Consider the following 18,227-nt stretch of genomic DNA (forward strand, 5'->3'; position numbering starts at 1 on the left):
CAAATCTTTTGGAGAGAAGACGAGATCTTAAGAAGCTTGAGAAATGGAGAAGATAGATCATGCCCAGTTTTTTGCCATATGTTAGACAGCAAAAAAGCAAAAAGAAAGAGATGATAACTGGAAAAAAACAAACAAAACTGGACTGACGCCAATAGAAAGCCTGATGAAGCACCACATGCCCACAGCTTTGAGCGGTCCTGTGTCCCGGCACCTGGACCCCAGGACCACAGGACTTGAAGAAGCCAGGAGGCTGAGGGCCGAACCTTCCTGAGCTCCTCCAAGCAGCTCCCTCGAAGCAACCGGATGCCCTGCAGTGGGCATGACAAGCCTGTCTTGGGTTTGCTGCTCCTCCTGCACTCTCCTTCAGTGAATTCCTCAATTTCATACAGGCCCTGCCCCATTTTCCTTTCCTAGTGAAAGTTGTAACTGCTTGCTACATTATCCCCTAAGACAGTCTTGTTTCTTGTTTCTGCCTTCAGAAGATCTTTATAGAGGGAAAACCTGAACTGAAGTTTAAAGGGTAGGGGTGAGATTTTGTTGGAAAAGGAAAGGAGACAAGGATAGAGTGAGAACAGGCATTCTGAATAATTAGAGTAAATGAGAGATACACTTACAGGCCATATGATTATTTGATCATGTGGCCTAATTGACTATAAACCCTTCTTTTCTAGTCATAACATATCTGTAGTAATTATTTTGAAAAATGTGCAGAAGCCATAAAAGATTGACCTTTCATTGTGTAATACAGAGGTTACACAACCTCTGTGAGTATAGGTGGATTCAGAAGTGAGAGCCTCTTCCTCCTTGGCTAGGCTGCTCACTGCCTCCACTGCCTTTTCCTCCTCTTCCCTTCCCTGTAATCTGTGTTGCTGGCACGGCTTCACGGCCTTCACAGAGTTCAGTCTCAGGGTCCTGTTCTTTGGATATGGGAATTGTGTTCCTTCTCAGTGATGCTGGTGGGAGTCTCTTAATGAGCTGGGAACATGGTTCTTGAAGAGTAGTTCCCAGCCCTGGCCAAATAAAACATTCTGGCTCCTAGGGATTGAGTAATTTTAGCAAAACACTTAGACTGTTTAACTACAGCTGTGTATCCAGCATTACTTTTCAGTGTGTATAATGTAGCTTTCCCAGAGAACAGCTGATGACCTCTAGAAATGTAGAACTTCCCCCACAAAATGATACCAAACTAAATAAAATGGATTTTTAAAAATAGAGCCACAACTTGATGATAAAAGGAACAGTTCTACAGGAAGTCATAACAATTCTAAACTTGCATGCGCCTAAGACAGCTATGAAATATGTAAATAAAAATTGGTAGAATTACTATAAAACATTGACAAGCTCAAAATGAGAGGGGCAGATGTTAATACACACCCCAATAATTGATAGATAAAAGAGATTAAAATTCATAAGCATCTAACTTTTTTTTTTTTTTTTTTGAGACAGAGTCTTACTTTGTTGCCCAGGTTGGAGTGCAGTGGCATGATCTCGGCTCATTGCAAGCTCTGCCTCCTGGGTTCATGCCACTCTCCTGCCTTAGCCTCCCAAGTAGCTGGGACTACAGGTGCCTGCCACCACACTGTTGTTGTAGAGACAGGATTTCACCATGTTAGCCAGGATGGTCTCAATTTCCTGACCTCGTGTTCCGCTCGCCTCGGCCTTCCAAAGTCTTGGGATTACAGGCTGAGCCACCGTGCCCAGCCAGCATGTAACATTTTTTAAAACACAAGTTTATGATCATACATAGACATCTGTACCTAACAACTAGAAACTATATACTCAGAAACAAGCTACAGTAATCAAAACAGCATGGTACTGGTACAAACACAGACATATAGACCAATGGGACAGAACAGCGACCTCAGAAATACCACCACACATCTACAACCATCTGATCTTCGACAAACCTGACAAAAACAAGCAATGGGGAAATGATCTCCATAAATGGTGCTGGGAAAACTGGCTAGCCATATGCAGAAAACTGAAACTGGACCACTTCCTTACAACTTATACAAAGATTTACTCAAGATAGATTAATGTCTTAAATGTAAAACCCAAAACCATAAACACCCTAGAAGAAAACCTAGGCAGTACCACTCAGGACACGGGCATGGGCAAAGACTTCATGATTAAAATTCCAAAAGCGATTCCAACACAAGCCAAAATTGACAAAATAGATCTAATTAAACTGAAGAGCTTATGCATAGCAAAAGAAACTATCATCAGAGAGAACAAACAACCTATAGATTGGGAGAAAAATTTTGCAATCTACCCATCTGACAAAGATCTAATATCTAGAATTTACAAGGAACTTAAACAAATTTACAAGAAAAAAACAACCCCATCAAAAAGTGGGCGAAGGATATGAACAGACACTTCTCAAGAGAAGACATTTATGTGACCAACAGACATATGAAAAAAAGCTCAACATCACTGATCATTAGAGAAATGCAAATCAAAACCACAATGAGATACCTTCTCCCGCCAGTCAGAATGGCAATTATTAAAAAGTCAAGAAACAACAGATGCTGGCAAGACTGTGGAGAAATAAAAACGCTTTTACACTGTTGGTGGGAATGTAAATTAGTTCAGCCATTGTGGGAGACAGTATGGAAATTCCTCAGGATCTAGAACCAGAAATACCATTTGACCCAGCAGTCCCATCACTGGGTATATACCCAAAGAAATATAAATCATTCTACTCTGAAGACGCATGCACACATGTTTATTGCAGCACTGTTTACAATAGCAAAGTCATGGAACCAACCCAAAAGCCCATCAATGATAGACTGCATGAAGAGAATGTGGTATATATATACCATGGAATACTATGCAGCCACAAAATGAATGAGATCATGTCCTTTGGAGGGACATGGATGAAGCTGGAAGCCACCATCCTCAGCAAACTAACCCAGAAACAGAAAACCAAACATCACATGTTCTCACTCATAAGTGGGAGCTGAACAATGAGAACACATGGACACAGGGAGGGGAACATCACACACCAAGGCCTGTTGTTGGGTGAGGGGTGAGGGGAGGGAATTTAGAGGATGGGTCAATAGGTGCAGCAAACCATCATGGCACATGTATACCTATGTAACAAACCTGCACATTCTGCACATGGATCCTGGAACTTAAAGTAAAATAAAATAAAATGAAAAGTTTAAACTCTTAAAAAAAAAAAAAAAACCCTTGAAACATTTTTTAAATTGATTAAAAATCCAGCCAAGAGACCAGACACAGTGGCTCACACCTATAATCCCAGCACTTTGGGAGGCTGAAGTGAGTGGATCACCTGAGGTCAGGAGTCTGAGACCAGCCTGGTTAACATGGTGAAACCCCGTCTCTACTAAAAATAAATACACACACACACACACACACACATGTATATATACATATGTATTTATGCATACATATATGTGTGTATATATACACATATATAGGTATATACACACACACACACATATTAGCCAGGCATGGTGGCGGGCACCTGTAATCCCAGCTACTCAGGAGGCTGAGGCAGGAGAATCGCTTGAACCCAGGAGCTGGAGGTTAGCTGAGATCGCGCCATTGCACTCCAGCCTGGGCGACAAGAGTGAAGCTCCATCTCAAAAAAAAAAAAAAAAAAAAAAAAATCCAGCCAGGACAAGTTTCTATAAATAAAGTTCATCAGAACACTGCCATTTCCATTTTTATACACTGCCTAGGGCAGTGTATAACTAGAACAGCAGAGTTGAGTAGTTATCAATAATGTTCATATTACTCTGCAAACCCAACACCTACTTACCCTGTGTCCTTTACCTTAAAAGTATGCTGATCCCACTGGGTGCAGTTACACAACTGTATGCATAATCCATAGAACTGTTCAGTAAAAGTTATTTTTAGTATATGTAAAATATTCCTCAATAAACCTTACTTTAAAAAATAATGATTGAAGCTAACTTCCATTAATTTGTAACACTTGCCCAACATCACACAACTAATCATTGCTGAAGCTGAGATTTGAACCCCAGATATTTTAATCCAACAATCCATAATCCCCCACACTATCCTTGCTTCAAAAGAAGCTGCTTTCAGCTTCATGAAACTTCCTTCTATTCCTCTATTGTTTTGCTAAGAGGTCTCTTTGATGCTTTTATTTTTAAATCACCTCCCAGAAGTCCCCCACTTCCAGTCTCTGGTCACTACTGATCCTTTTTCTTCCCCTACAGTTTTGCCCTTTCTAGAATGTTAAAATAAATAAAATCATGCATTATATAACTTCTTGGGCCTGGCTTCTTTTGCTTGGCATCATGCTGTTGAAATTCATCCATATTACGTTTTCTGTTCTTTTTCTTTCTTTCTTTTTTAGAAATGCAGTCTCACTATGTTGCCCAGGCTGGTCTTGAACTCGCAGCTTCAAGGGATTCTCCCACCTCAGCCTCCCTGAGCACTGGGATTATAGGCGTGAGCCACAACCCCTAACCTGTTGTTCTTTTCCTAACTATGAGAACTAATAAAGACAGAGGAGCAAGGTTGTTTGCCAGGACAGATGTAGGTTTTTCTGAGGCCTGAGCTTATGCAATGTCATGGGCCCTGTCTTAGAAAAAGAATGCAAAATTCCTGCTACAAAATTAAGTATAAAAGAAAAAGAAAAAAAAAAACAAAATTTAAAAATTAGGTATGAAACAAGTTATTTTAAATAAGGAAAAAAAAAAAAACAATGGTGCCCCAACCACAGCAATTCTGAAAATTTGTATTTTACTCATCCTCATCAAATAAAGAAAAAACATACAGTTTCTTTTCAGTCATATACAGTGCACCATCTACTATATGTATCCTACAGGAGAGACGTTCAATTTCAAATAGGCAAAAATGAGAACCTAATTCTCTGCTTACAGTTTTATATTTTTTATGATTAGAAGAATCTTCCACTGACTAGTTTCAGGTTTCCTACATTCCAAACCTGGTTCCTCCTCCACTTCCCACGTGGTTCTAGGGACTGATGCTCAGATCTGGGGGCGGAGCAAGATGGCCGAATAGGAACAGCTCCAGTCTCCAACTCCCAGCGCGAGGGACTGATGCTCTAAGCACATCTGTGTCATGATCTACATCCTCTGGCCTTGCCCACTTTATGTCTGGTGAGTTAGCACAGGGTATCTAGTGCAGGAAGCCAGCACTAGAACAGCTAGCAATCATTTGATCATAGGCAAAAGTGATTGCAAACCACATAAAACTCCCATTAAATTCAAACTAAATGTATGTGCAACTAGCTTCCTCTAAATGGATCCCCAAAAATGCTCCCAGCCATCCAGCACTACTCCCTGGGAGATATGTGGCAGGAGAATTCTGAGTGGAAACGGACAACGGTCTTAAGATATTGTGGTGAAGACAGCGGTCTTAACATACTCTTGCACATTTTAAAGAACAATTGAATGTGATCCCATTGCCAGGGCCCCTCCCAGGGTCTTCAAGGGTTTATGCAAGCAAGTACCTAAAAACCTAAGGAAAATGATGGGAAACTGGATTTCAGATACTTACCAAAAAGAAGATGAAGGTAGGGATTGAGGGAAAGAGAAGATGTGCAGCCTTCTATTTTCATTTACTGTTGTTGCCAGGGGTTGAAAAAGGACAGTGTACTTGATGACTCCTCTTTTGGAATAACTTAACCAGTCCCATCTGGCAGTGTCTTTTTTTTAAGTAGACTCTTCAAGGAGTTGGGGAAGAGGCAATGCAGTCTTAGTGACTCCACTTAACTGGCTGAATCAACCACTGGGACTGAGTGGCACAGGCCCAGCTTAGCCTCCTCAAATCCCAGCAGTCCTGGAGGAACCTGAGTACTGGAGCCAACCTGGCTAGATTGGGTCCCCATACTTTTCTTTCAGTATTCTCTTAATGGAAATCACAGAACTAGCCTCCTTACTTCAGAAAAGCAGTTTTCTATTTTGGAATCAAAAAACAGCACAGACTAAGGAAACAACTACATTATCCAATTTACAGTGATATAAGATGATCTCATTTAAATGTTAAAAGGTATCAGATAAAGTAACTTTTTGGAACAAGAAGTAAATCAGATTTAGAGCATTTTATTAGCAAGGTATTTTAATCTTTCTCGTAGTTTTTGTTGCATAAGTGTCACATACCTTTAAAACTATGTTACAGTCAGCCCTCCATATCCACGAGCTCCACATATGTAGATTTCACCAACCACAGATCAAAAATATTTGAAAAAAAAAAGTGTCTTTACTGAGTATGTACAGACTTTTTTCTCTTGTCATTATTCCCTAAACAATACAGTATAGCAACTCTATACATAGCATTTATATTATTAGGTATTATAAGTAATCTAGAGATAATTTAAAGTATATGGGAGAATGTACATAGGTTGTATGCAAATACTACATCTTTTTTTTTATTATTATATTTTAAGTTCTAGGGTACATGTGCATAACGTGCAGGTTTGTTACATATGTATACTTGTGCCATGTTGCTGTGCTGCACCCATCAACTCGTCAGCACCCATCAATTCATCATTTATATCATGTATAACTCCCAATGCAATCCCTCCCCCCTCCCCCTTCCCCATGATAGGCCCCAGTGTGTGATGTTCCCCTTCCCGAGTCCAAGTGATCTCATTGTTCAGTTCCCACCTATGAGTGAGAACATGCGGTGTTTGGTTTTCTGTTCTTGTAATAGTTTGCTAAGAATGATGGTTTCCAGCTGCATCCATGTCCCTACAAAAGACGCAAACTCATCCTTTTTTATGGCTGCATAGTATTCCATGGTGTATATGTGCCACATTTTCTTAATCCAGTCTGTCACAGATGGACATTTGGGTTGATTCCAAGTCTTTGCTATTGTGAATAGTGCCGCAATAAACATACGTGTGCATGTGTCTTTGTAGTAGAATAATTTATAATCCTTTGGGTATATACCCAGTAGTGAGATGGCTGGGTCATATGGTACATCTAGTTCTAGATCCTTGAGGAATTGCCATACTGTTTTCCATAATGGTTGAACTAGTTTACAATCCCACCAACAGTGTAAAAGTGTTCCTATTTCTCCACATCCTCTCCAACATCTGTTGTTTCCTGACTTCTTAATGATTGCCGTTCTAACTGGTGTGAGATGGTATCTCATTGTGGTTTTGATTTGCATTTCTCTGATGGCCAGTGATGATGAGCATTTTTTCATGTGTCTGTTGGCTGTATGGATGTCTTCTTTTGAGAAATATCTGTTCATATCCTTTGCCCACTTTTTGATGGGGTTGTTTTTTTCTTGTATATTTGTTTGAGTTCTTTGTAGATTCTGGATATTAGCCCTTTGTCAGATGAGTAGATTGCAAAAATTTTCTCCCATTCTGTAGGTTGCCTGTTCACTCTGGTGGTAGTTTCTTTTGGTGTGCAGAAGCTCTTTAGTTTAATGAGATCCCATTTGTCAATTTTGGCTTTCGCTGCCATTGCTTTTGGTGTTTTAGACATGAAGTCCTTGCCCATGCCTATGTCCTGAATGGTACTACCTAGATTTTCTTCTAGGGTTTTTATGGTATTAGGTCTAACATTTAAGTCTCTAATCCACCTTGAATTAATCTTCGTATAAGGAGTAAGGAAAGGATCCAGTTTCAGCTTTCTACTTATGGCTAGCCAATTTTCCCAGCACCATTTATTAAATAGGGAATCCTTTCCCCATTTCTTTGTTTCTCTCAGGTTTGTCAAAGATCAGATGGCTGTAGATGTGTGGTATTATTTCTGAGGACTCTGTTCTGTTCCATTGGTCTATACCTCTGTTTTGGTACCAGTACCATGCTGTTTTGGTTACTGTAGCCTTGCAGTATAGTTTGAAGTCAGGTAGCGTGACGCCTCCAGCTTTGTCTTTTTGACTTAGGATTGCCTTGGCAATGCAGGCTCTTTTTTGGTTCCATATGAACTTTAAAGCAGTTTTTTCCAATTCTATGAAGAAAGTCATTGGTAGCTTGATGGAGATGGCATTGAATCTATAAATAACCTTGGGCAGTATGGCCATTTTCACGATATTGATTCTTCCTATCCATGAGCATGGTATGTTCTTCCATTTGTTTGTGTCCTCTTTGATTTCACTGAGCAGTGGTTTGTAGTTCTCCTTGAAGAGGTCCTTTACATCCCTTGTAAGTTGGATTCCCAGGTATTTTATTCTCTTTGAAGCAATTGTGAATGGAAGTTCATTCATGATTTGGCTCTCTGTCTGTTACTGGTGTATAAGAATGCTTGTGATTTTTGCACATTAATTTTGTATCCTGAGACTTTGCTGAAGTTGCTCATCAGCTTAAGGAGATTTTGGGCTGAGACAATGGGGTTTTCTAAATATACAATCATGTCATCTGCAAACAGGGACAATTTGACTTCTTCTTTTCCTAACTGAATACCCTTTATTTCTTTCTCTTGCCTGATTGCCCTAGCCAGAACTTCCAACACTATGTTGAATAGGAGTGGTGAGAGAGGGCATCCCTGTCTTGTGCCAGTTTTCAAAGGGAATTTTTCCAGTTTTTGCCCATTCAGTATGATATTAGCTGTGGGTTTGTCATAAATAGCTCTTATTATTTTGAGGTGCGTTCCATCAATACCGAATTTATTGAGCGTTTTTAGCATGAAGGGCTGTTGAATTTTGTCAAAAGCCTTTTCTGCATCGATTGAGATAATCATGTGGTTCTTGTCTTTGGTTCTGTTTATATGCTGGATTACGTTTATTGATTTGAGAATGTTGAACCAGCCTTGCATCCCAGGGATGAAGCCCACTTGATCATGTTGGATAAGCTTTTTGATGTGCTGCTGAATCTGGTTTGCCAGTATTTTACTGAGGATTTTTGCATCGATGTTCATCAGGGATATTGGTCTAAAATTCTCTTTTTTTGTTGTGTCTCTGCCAGGCTTTGGTATCAGGATGGTGTTGGCATCATAAAATGAGTTAGGGAGGATTCCCTCTTTTTCAATTGATTGGAATAGTTTCAGAAGGAATGGTACCAGCTCCTCCTTGTACCTCTGGTAGAATTCAGTTGTTAATCCATGTGGTCCTGGACTTTTTTTGGTGGGTAGGCTATTAATTATTGCCTCAATTTCAGAGCCTGCTATTGTTCCATTCAGGGATTCAACTTCTTCCTGGTTTAGTCTTGGGAGAGTGTAAGTGTCCAGGAAATTATCCATTTCTTCTAGATTTTCTAGTTTATTTGCGTAGCGGTGTTTATAGTATTCTCTGATGGTAGTTTGTATTTCTGTGGGGTCGGTGGTGATATCCCTTTTATCATTTTTTATTGCGTCTATTTGATTCCTCTCTCTTTTCTTCTTTATTAGTCTTGCTAGCGGTCTGTCAATTTTGTTGATCTTTTCAAAAAACCAACTCCTGGATTCATTGATTTTTTGGAGGGTTTTTTGTGTCTCTATCTCCTTCAGTTCTGCTCTGATCTTAGTTATTTCTTGCCTTCTGCTAGCTTTTGAATGTGTTTGCTCTTGCCTCTCTAGTTCTTTTAATTGTGATGTTAGAGTGTCAATTTTAGATCTTTCCTGCTTTCTCTTGTGGGCATTTAGTGCTATAAATTTCCCTCTACACACTGCTTTAAATGTGTCCCAGAGATTCTGGTATGTTGTATCTTTGTCTCATTGGTTTCAAAGAACATCTTTATTTCTGCTTTCATTTCGTTATGTACCCAGTAGTCATTCAGGAGCAGGTTGTTCGGTTTCCATGTAGTTGAGCGGTTTTGATTGAGTTTCTTATTCCTGAGTTCTAGTTTGATTGCACTGTGGTCTGAGAGACAGTTTGTTATAATTTCTGTTCTTTTACATTTGCTGAGGAGTGCTTTACTTCCAATTATGTGGTCAATTTTGGAATAAGTGCGATGTGGTGCTGAGAAGAATGTATATTCTGTTGATTTGGGGTGGAGAGTTCTATAGATGTCTATTAGGTCCGCTTGGTGCAGAGATGAGTTCAATTCCTGGATATCCTTGTTAACTTTCTGTCTCGCTGATCTGTCTAATGTTGACAGTGGAGTGTTGAAGTCTCCCATTATTATTGTATTGGAGTCTAAGTCTCTTTGTAAGTCTCTAAGGACTTCCTTTATGAATCTGGGTGCTCCTGTATTGGGTGCATATATATTTAGGATAGTTAGCTCTTCCTGTTGAATTGATCCCTTTACCAATATGTAATGGCCTTCTTTGTCTCTTTTGATCTTTGATGGTTTAAAGTCAGATTTTATCAGAGACTAGGATTGCAACCCCTGCTTTTTTTTGTTCTCCATTTGCTTGGTAGATCTTCCTGCATCCCTTTATTTTGAGCCTATGTATGTCTCTGCATGTGAGATGGGTCTCCTGAATACAGCAGACTGATGGGTCTTGACTCTTTATCCAGTTTGCCGGTCTGTGTCTTTTAATTGGAGCATTCAGTCCATTAACATTTAAGGTTAATATTGTTATGTGTGAACTTGATCCTGCCATTATGATATTAACTGGTTTTTTTGCTCGTTAGTTGATGCAGTTTCTTCCTAGCCTCGATGGTCTTTACATTTTGGCATGTTTTTGCAGTGGCTGGTACCGGATGTTCCTTTCCATGTTTAGGGCTTCCTTCAGGGTCTCTTGTAAGGCGGGCCTGGTGGTGACAAAATCTCTAAGCATTTGCTTATCTGTAAAGGATTTTATTTCTCCTTCACTTATGAAACTTAGTTTGGCGGATATGAAATTCTGGGTTGAAAATTCTTTTCTTTAAGAACGTTGAATATTGGCCCCCACTCTCTTCTGGCTTGTAGAGTTTCTGCCAAGAGATCTGCTGTTAGTCTGATGGGCTTCCCTTTGTGGGTAACCCGACCTTTCTCTCTGGCTGCCCTTAAGATTTTTTCCTTCATTTCAACTTTGGTGAATCTGGCAATTATGTGTCTTGGAGTTGCTCTTCTCGAGGAGTATCTTTGTGGCGTTCTCTGTATTTCCTGAATTTGAATGTTGGCCTGCCCTACTAGGTTGGGGAAGTTCTCCTGGATGATATCCTGAAGAGTGTTTTCCAACTTGGTTCCATTTTCCCCCTCACTTTCAGGCACCCCAATCAGACGTAGATTTGGTCTTTTTACATAATCCCATACTTCTTGCAGGCTTTGTTCATTTCTTTTTCTTCTTTTTTCTTTTGGTTTCTCTTCTCGCTTCATTTCATTCATTTGATCCTCAATCGCTGATACTCTTTCTTCCAGTTGATCGAGTCGGTTACTGAAGCTTGTGCATTTGTCACGTATTTCTCGTGTCATGGTTTTCATCTCTGTCATTTCGTTTATGACCTTCTCTGCATTAATTAGTCTAGCTGTCAATTCTTCCACTCTTTTTTCAAGATTTTTAGTTTCTTTGCGCTGGGTACGTAACTGCTCCTTTAGCTCTGAGAAGTTTGATGGACTGAAGCCTTCTTCTCTCATCTCGTCAAAGTCATTCTCTGACCAGCTTTGATCCGTTGCTGGCGATGGGCTGCGGTACTTTGCAGGGGGAGATGCGCTCTTATTTTTTGAATTTCCAGCTTTTCTGCCCTGCTTTTTCCCCATCTTTGTGGTTTTATCTGTCTCTGGTCTTTGATGATGGTGACGTACTGATGGGGTTTTGGTATAGGTGTCCTTCCTGTTTGATAGTTTTCCTTCTGACAGTCAGAACCCTCAGCTGTAGGTCTGTTGGAGATTGCTTGAGGTCCACTCCAGACCCTGTTTGCCTGGGTATCAGCAGCAGAGGTTGCAGAAGATAGAATATTGCTGAACAGCGAGTGTACCTGTCTGATTCTTACTTTGGAAGCTTCCTCTCAGGGGTGTACTCCACCCTGTGAGGTGTGGGGTGTCAGACTGCCCCTAGTGGGGGATGTCTCCCAGTTAGGCTACTCAGGGGTCAGGGACCCACTTGAGCAGGCAGTCTGTCCCTTCTCAGATCTCAACCTCCGTGTTGGGAGATCCACTGCTCTCTTCAAAGCTGTCAGACAGAGTCGTTTGCGTCTGCAGAGGTTCTGCTGCCTTTTTGTTGTTGTTTTTTTTTTAGCTGTGCCCTGTCCCCAGAGGTGGAGTCTACAGAGACAGGCAGGTTTCCTTGAGCTGCTGTGAGCTCCACCCAGTTCGAGCTTCCCAGCGTCTTTGTTTACCTACTTAAGCCTCAGCAATGGCGGGCGCCCCTCCCGCAGCCTCGCTGCTGCCTTGCGGTTAGATCGCAGACTGCTTTGTTAGCAATGAGGGAGGCTCTGTGGGCGTGGGACCCTCCCAGCCAGGTGTGGGATATATTCTCCTGGTGTGCCCGTTTGCTTAAAGCGCAATATTGGGGTGGGAGTTACCCGATTTTCCAGGTGTTGTGTGTCTCAGTTCCCCTGGCTAGGAAAAGGGATTCCCTTCCCCCTTGCGCTTCCCAGGTGAGGCGATGCCTCGCCCTGCTTCAGCTCTCGCTGGTCGGGCTGCAGCAGCTGACCAGCACCGATTGTCCGGCACTCCCTAGTGAGATGACCCCAGTACCTCAGTTGAAAATGCAGAAATCACCGGTCTTCTGTGTCGTTCGCGCTGGGAGTTGGAGAGTGGAGCTGTTCCTATTTGGCCATCTTGCTCCACCCCCCACTACATCATTTTATATCAGGAACTTGAGCATCTGTGGATTTTGGTAAGTGAAACAGGTCCTGGAACCAGTCCCCTCAGATACCAAGGGACTACTGTATTTATTTTCAACTAGATTGCTTAGATATAGACTGTGTTCTTCAGCTAGCAGATTCTGAGGAATGGAGGAATACAGAGTTTATATTTTTTAAGATCATTCATTGATTTTTAAACATTTATGGGGCTGATCCTGGCAATTATTTATTTGTAGGTCATTCTTTTTACCTCAGAGGATTTTTATGATATGAGGATATAAGGAAATTTGAATTAAATGCTTTACATAGAGAATATATGTTACTTTATAATAAAAATGTACATAAAGCAATAGGTATGGGGAGTCCTTTTTACTTTTAGTCAACACTGGGTCAAGTACTTTGGGTACTCATATGTACCCTCAGAGAGTTTACAGTTCAGATGGAAAGAAAACCTAACATTTATGCAACACCAGTACACATTGTAAGACAAGGTAAAATTATGTGCCTATTTACAAGGTACAGGCTACCAACAGTGTAGAAAGAAGTACAGAGGCAAGAGAAAGAAGGAGAAACATAGTTTCCCGTAAGGATCCCAGATGAAGATGGGCTGGAGAATATTGAGAGAAAGGACCCCCCATTGATAGAAGCCAGTATAAGAATTTTCACATAACTAGGGGTAGCCTTTAGATTTCTTGGGACTTTTTATGTACACAATCATGTTGTCTGCAAATGGAGGCAATTTGCTATCTTCCTTTTTAATGTATATGCCTTTTATTTCCTTTTCTTATGATATTTTACTGGTTAAAAGTTCTAGCACTGTGTCAAATAAGACTGGGAAGACCTGACATCTTTGCCTTGTTCCCAATCAGGAGCAAAGCTTTGGCCCTTCATTATTAGCCATAATGTTGCCGAAAGCTTTTTTACATGCTGTTTATCAATTTCAATTCTTTTTAAATTTGTTGACATTTTATGACCTAGAATATAGTCTGCCTTGGTATACCTTCTGTGACACTTGAAAAGAGTATGTACTCTGCCGTTGTTGATTGGATTGTTCTACAAATGTTGATTATATCCTATTGCTTGATAGTGCCACTCAGTTCTGTATCTTTGCCGATTTTCTATCTAGTCATTCTCTCAATTTTTAAGAGACGACTGTTAAAGTTTACAAGTCAATTGTGGATTTATCTATTTCTCATTTTATTTCTACCAGTTTTTGCTTCACATGCTTTGTAGTTCTACAAAGCATGTAGAGCCTGCTGTTTGGTGCATACACATTTAGGATTGCTATGTCTTCTTGACAGATTACCCTTTATCATTATGTAATGTCTTTCTCATTCTCTGGTAATTGTCTTTGCTCTGAAGTCTGCTTTCCCTGAAATTAATATAGCCACTCCTGCTTTCCATTGACCAATATTTTCATATTATGTCTTTTTTCATCCCTTTGCTTTCAATTTGCCTGTATCATTATATTTAAAGTCAGTTTCTTATAACAGCATATAGTTCGGCCATATTTTTAAATTCATTCTGTCAATCTCTGTCTTTAAATTGGTATGTTTGGGCTATTTACATTTAATATATTCATTGATATGTTGGGGGTTTAAATCTGTGTATGTGTTTTTTTTCTTTGTTCACTAATTTTTGCAGCTCTGTGCAGGGGAGGAGCAGGGGTTGGTCCCCTATCTTCCTATGGATTACTTGAACATATTGTAGAATCCCACTTTGATTTATCTTGGTGTTTTTGAGTACATCTCTCTATATAGCCTTTTTAATGGTTACTGGAACTATTAGTGTGGATTTGGCCTCATTACTGCTGAGTGATGTAGAAAGTCCTAACTCTCCACTAAGCCTCCTCTGACAGCATCCCAGTGGGAGAGGAAAGATATAATTCATTATAGCCAGGAGGGGATGGAAGTCCAGGCTCCTCATGTGGTCACCACTGATACTGCAGTGGTGGTGGTGGTGGTGGCAGTGGGGGATGGATGAGGGCTCATTACCACCCTCTGGGGATAAAAATCCCAGCTCCCCGTATGTCTCTGACATCACCCTGGTAGGAGATGGAGCCTTGAGGGGTCCATCATGGGATGCCTCATTACACTCTGTCAAGGGTGGAAGTCTAGGCTCCCCATTCTGTCTTTGGTGGTAAGGATGAGGTCGCAGTTTTTTCTGTGGTGTTGGCTGCAGTCAAGTGGTTATTGTCTGAAAGGTTTTAGTCTTGCTAGGCTTCCTCTTTCTTGGTCATTTTGGTAGAGAGAGCAGACTTTTGTTGGGGCTTTTTTGGTCTGCTTCCATTGGCATTTCCAGGTAGCTGCCTTCTTCAGCTCCTAGTCTGGGATAGTGGGGCAAAAAGATAACCCAGGGAGTTTGCCATGGAATTATTCTTGGTCCCTAAAATCCCTAGCTGGTCTGCTATCTTCTCTCAACCTTTCAGAGTCTTTCTATTTTTTAAAATACGTAATGTCTAGGATTTTTCATTGTACTTCGCCAGAGGGATAGGGAACAGTGTAACTACTACAGCTATCTTCCTAGAAGCAAAGATCCTATAAATACTTTTAATGACAATTTAATTGTTCATTTTCAAAGGTCCTGTTAATCTGCCTGCTATTTTTCAGTACCCCATTAGGTAGGCTTTTTTCCTCATGCTGCACACTTAAAAGTATACATATTAGGCTGGGTGCAGTGGCTCACGCCTGTAATCCCAGCACCTTGGGAGGCCGAGGCAGGCGGATCACCTGAGGTCAGGAGTTCACAACCAGCCTGGCCAACATGGGAAATCCCCATCTCTACTAAAAATACAAAAATTAGGCAGGCATGGTGGTGGGTGCTTGTGATCCCACCTACTCGGGAGGCTGAGGCAGGAGAATTGCTTGAACCTGGGAGGTGGAGGTTGCAGTGAGCTGAGATTGTACCATTGCATTCCAGCCTGGGCAACAGAGAGAGACTCCGTCTCAAAAAAAAAAACATACACATATTAGTCAGGGTTCTCCAGAGAAACAGAACCAACAGGATTATATAAAGAAAGAGATTTAGTCTAAGGAATTGGCTCACATGATTATGGAGGCTAACCAGCCCAGCCCTAAGATCTTCATGGCGAGTTGGCAAACTGGAGATCCAGGAGAGCTGATAGCTTAGTTCTAGTCCGAAGGCCTTAGAACTAGAGAAGATGATATAGTTTTAGTCTAAACATGATAGGCCTGAGACCCAGGAAGAGCTAGTGTTTCAGTTCAAGTCGAAAGGCAGGAATAATTCTCCCTTATTCAAGGATGGGTCAGTGCTTTTATTTCAACCACTTGGATGAGGCCCACTCACACTATGGAAATTAATCTGCTCTATTCAGTCTATCCATTTAAATGTTAATCTCTCTAAAAACACCCTCACAGCAACACCCAGAATGTATGACCAAATATTAGGGCACCCCATGGCCCAGTCAAGTTGACATACAAGATTTGCCATCACAGTATGCAAACACTTAAAATCTCGAGCCTACCAAACTGGTTAAGTTGGACCTAAATATGAACTCTGACAGAACATGTTCACAAATTCACATTTGAGGCTCACTTTGAGATATAGAGAGAAACTCAAGGGAATGAGTAAAGTCTTTGATAGATCAAAAATTTGTTTAAAGGAAGCAAGCACTAAAACCTGAAAGGCAGTGTCATATTAGGAGAAATAAGAACCTTCTGGTCACCATGTTTCTTCAGGAGAGCTTTATAAATAGGAAAACTGTTAAAACTTTTATTTTTCCTGATTCTTAGGGTAAGAATTTATTTTTTCTATTGTGGAAAGGTTAAAAAATTCAAACTAGGAATTTCTCATGACCCGTAATCCCTTTGTCACAATCTTAACATTTCCCCCTGGGGCCAGCATCTAATGTCAAGGCCTGGTTGGTTCTGGGTGCAGGCATCACTTGCTGGGGATAGCTTCGGACTCAAATAGACTTTAGTTCCCAGGTGTGTGACCCTGGGCAAATGGTTTTACCTCTCTAAACAGCAGTCTTTTTATCTAAGAATAACGGGATTTCATATCTGTAATCAGTAGTTATACTGTAAGAATTAAATAAAATAATGTCTATGAAGCATAGTGTTGAACATGTAGTAGCCACTCAATAATTCTCGCCCTGACCACTTCTTATTATCATCATAAGACAGCCTTTTGTCATTGTAAACTCTTAATAAATACCATTTTTTAAAGGCTGCAAAACGTCCTCTTGTATGAGTATTCTATAATAAAACATTCCCTCCTAAGGTGACACATCTAAGTAATCTTTAATTTTCCAGTTTTATAAATGAGATTGCCATCTTGGTGCTTAAATATCTGTTTCACTTTGGATCATTTCCTTAAGTGCAGCTTCTTTGAGGCAGAATTAAAAAGTGAAGAGATAGAACCTTCTAGAAAGGTGGTACCAAGATTGCACTAGCAATGAGAGAGAGAGACTTTTCTGATTTTCAAACTTTATGTTTTCTAGAAGCATCAGATGGTGAAGGAGGAGGAGAGACAGAAGTGATGCAGCAGGAGACAGTTCCAGTTCCTGTACCCTCAGAAGAAACCAGACAGGTGAGGGGTCACTGTGGGAGAGCCACCGCTGTTAAATTCTGAAATCAGCCTTTTCCTCCTCTCTGTTGTTGAACTCCCCGTGTCCTAATATCGGTTGTTGGTGGGATTTAAGAGAGCCTTTTACTTTTTTTCCGTTTGAAAAGGCCAGGGGCCATGCTTCCTTCATTGTAAACCAGCAAGGTCTGGTTTTTGCTCTAATTCTTTATCTTCCTTTTTTTTTTTTTTTTTGAGACAGGATCTTGCTTTATCACCCGGGCTGTAGTACAGTGGCACAATCATGGCTCAGTGCAACCTTGACCTTCTGGGCTCAAGCAATCCTCCCACCTCAGCCTCCCGAGTAGCTGGGACACCACAGGCATGAGCCACCACACCCAGCTACATTTTTTATGTTTTGTAGAGATGAGGCTTCTCTGTGTTGCCCAGGCTGGTCTCAAACTCCTGAGCTCAAGCAATCTCCTTGCCTTGGCCTCCCAAAGTGCTGGGATTACAAGTGTGAGCCACTGCTCCTGGTTCCTAATGTTTTTTAACTATATAAATGTATTTCACAATAATGGTATCTTAGATTCTTACATCACATTTTTGCCAAAAATTCAGCCTTATGCTTTTGGGTACAATTCCTAAAAGAAGACAAATAGCATAGATAGAGAAGATTATCACACACTCGAGTGCATGATTACAGCACCAGGCCATGCTGCCAGCAGGCTCCTGGGACCTTATTTCTACCCAGCATTATGGTCTGTCATATGCATTCTTAACAGGGGATCTGTGGTCTTTGCATTATCAGAATTGGCCATTTGGATAATCTTTTTTTCCTAAATCTGTGACCTCTTATTGCCTTTTAAATCTTCCTACTGATTTTAGAAATGCTACTCACATCCATTTGTAGCTTTTTCTCCTTGGGTTTCCATCAAACCTGATTGGTATTTAGTTTGGTTCAAAAGTAATTGTGGTTTTTGCCATTACTTTTAATTTTAAAAAATTACTTTTGCACCAACCTAATAAATCTGTGTGATTTGGGTTTTGGGGGGTTTTCTTTGTTTGTTTGTTTTTGAGATAGGGTCTTGCTCTGTTGTCCAGGCTAGGGGACAGTGGCACAATCATGGCTTACT

At 40.7% G+C, this 18,227-nt stretch overlaps 1 protein-coding gene and 1 long non-coding RNA gene across 3 annotated transcripts in view; one reads left to right on the forward strand and one right to left on the reverse strand.

Annotated features, from left to right (window-relative positions):
• The window catches only part of CMSS1 (cms1 ribosomal small subunit homolog), a 458,560-nt gene that overhangs the window by 409,698 nt on the left and 30,635 nt on the right, over nucleotides 1-18,227 (forward strand). For both annotated transcript variants that reach the window (XM_010368828.2, XM_010368829.2), the window contains one exon: nucleotides 17,030-17,118. In XM_010368828.2, coding sequence (XP_010367130.1) covers nucleotides 17,030-17,118 — 89 coding nt within the window. The remainder of the gene's footprint in view (nucleotides 1-17,029; nucleotides 17,119-18,227) is intronic.
• The window catches only part of LOC115900285, a 148,202-nt gene that overhangs the window by 16,071 nt on the left and 113,904 nt on the right, over nucleotides 1-18,227 (reverse strand). The window lies entirely within an intron of this gene.

The sequence above is a fragment of the Rhinopithecus roxellana genome, chromosome 1 (genome assembly GCF_007565055.1).
Source record: "Rhinopithecus roxellana isolate Shanxi Qingling chromosome 1, ASM756505v1, whole genome shotgun sequence".
NCBI classification, from domain to species: Eukaryota; Metazoa; Chordata; class Mammalia; order Primates; family Cercopithecidae; genus Rhinopithecus; species Rhinopithecus roxellana.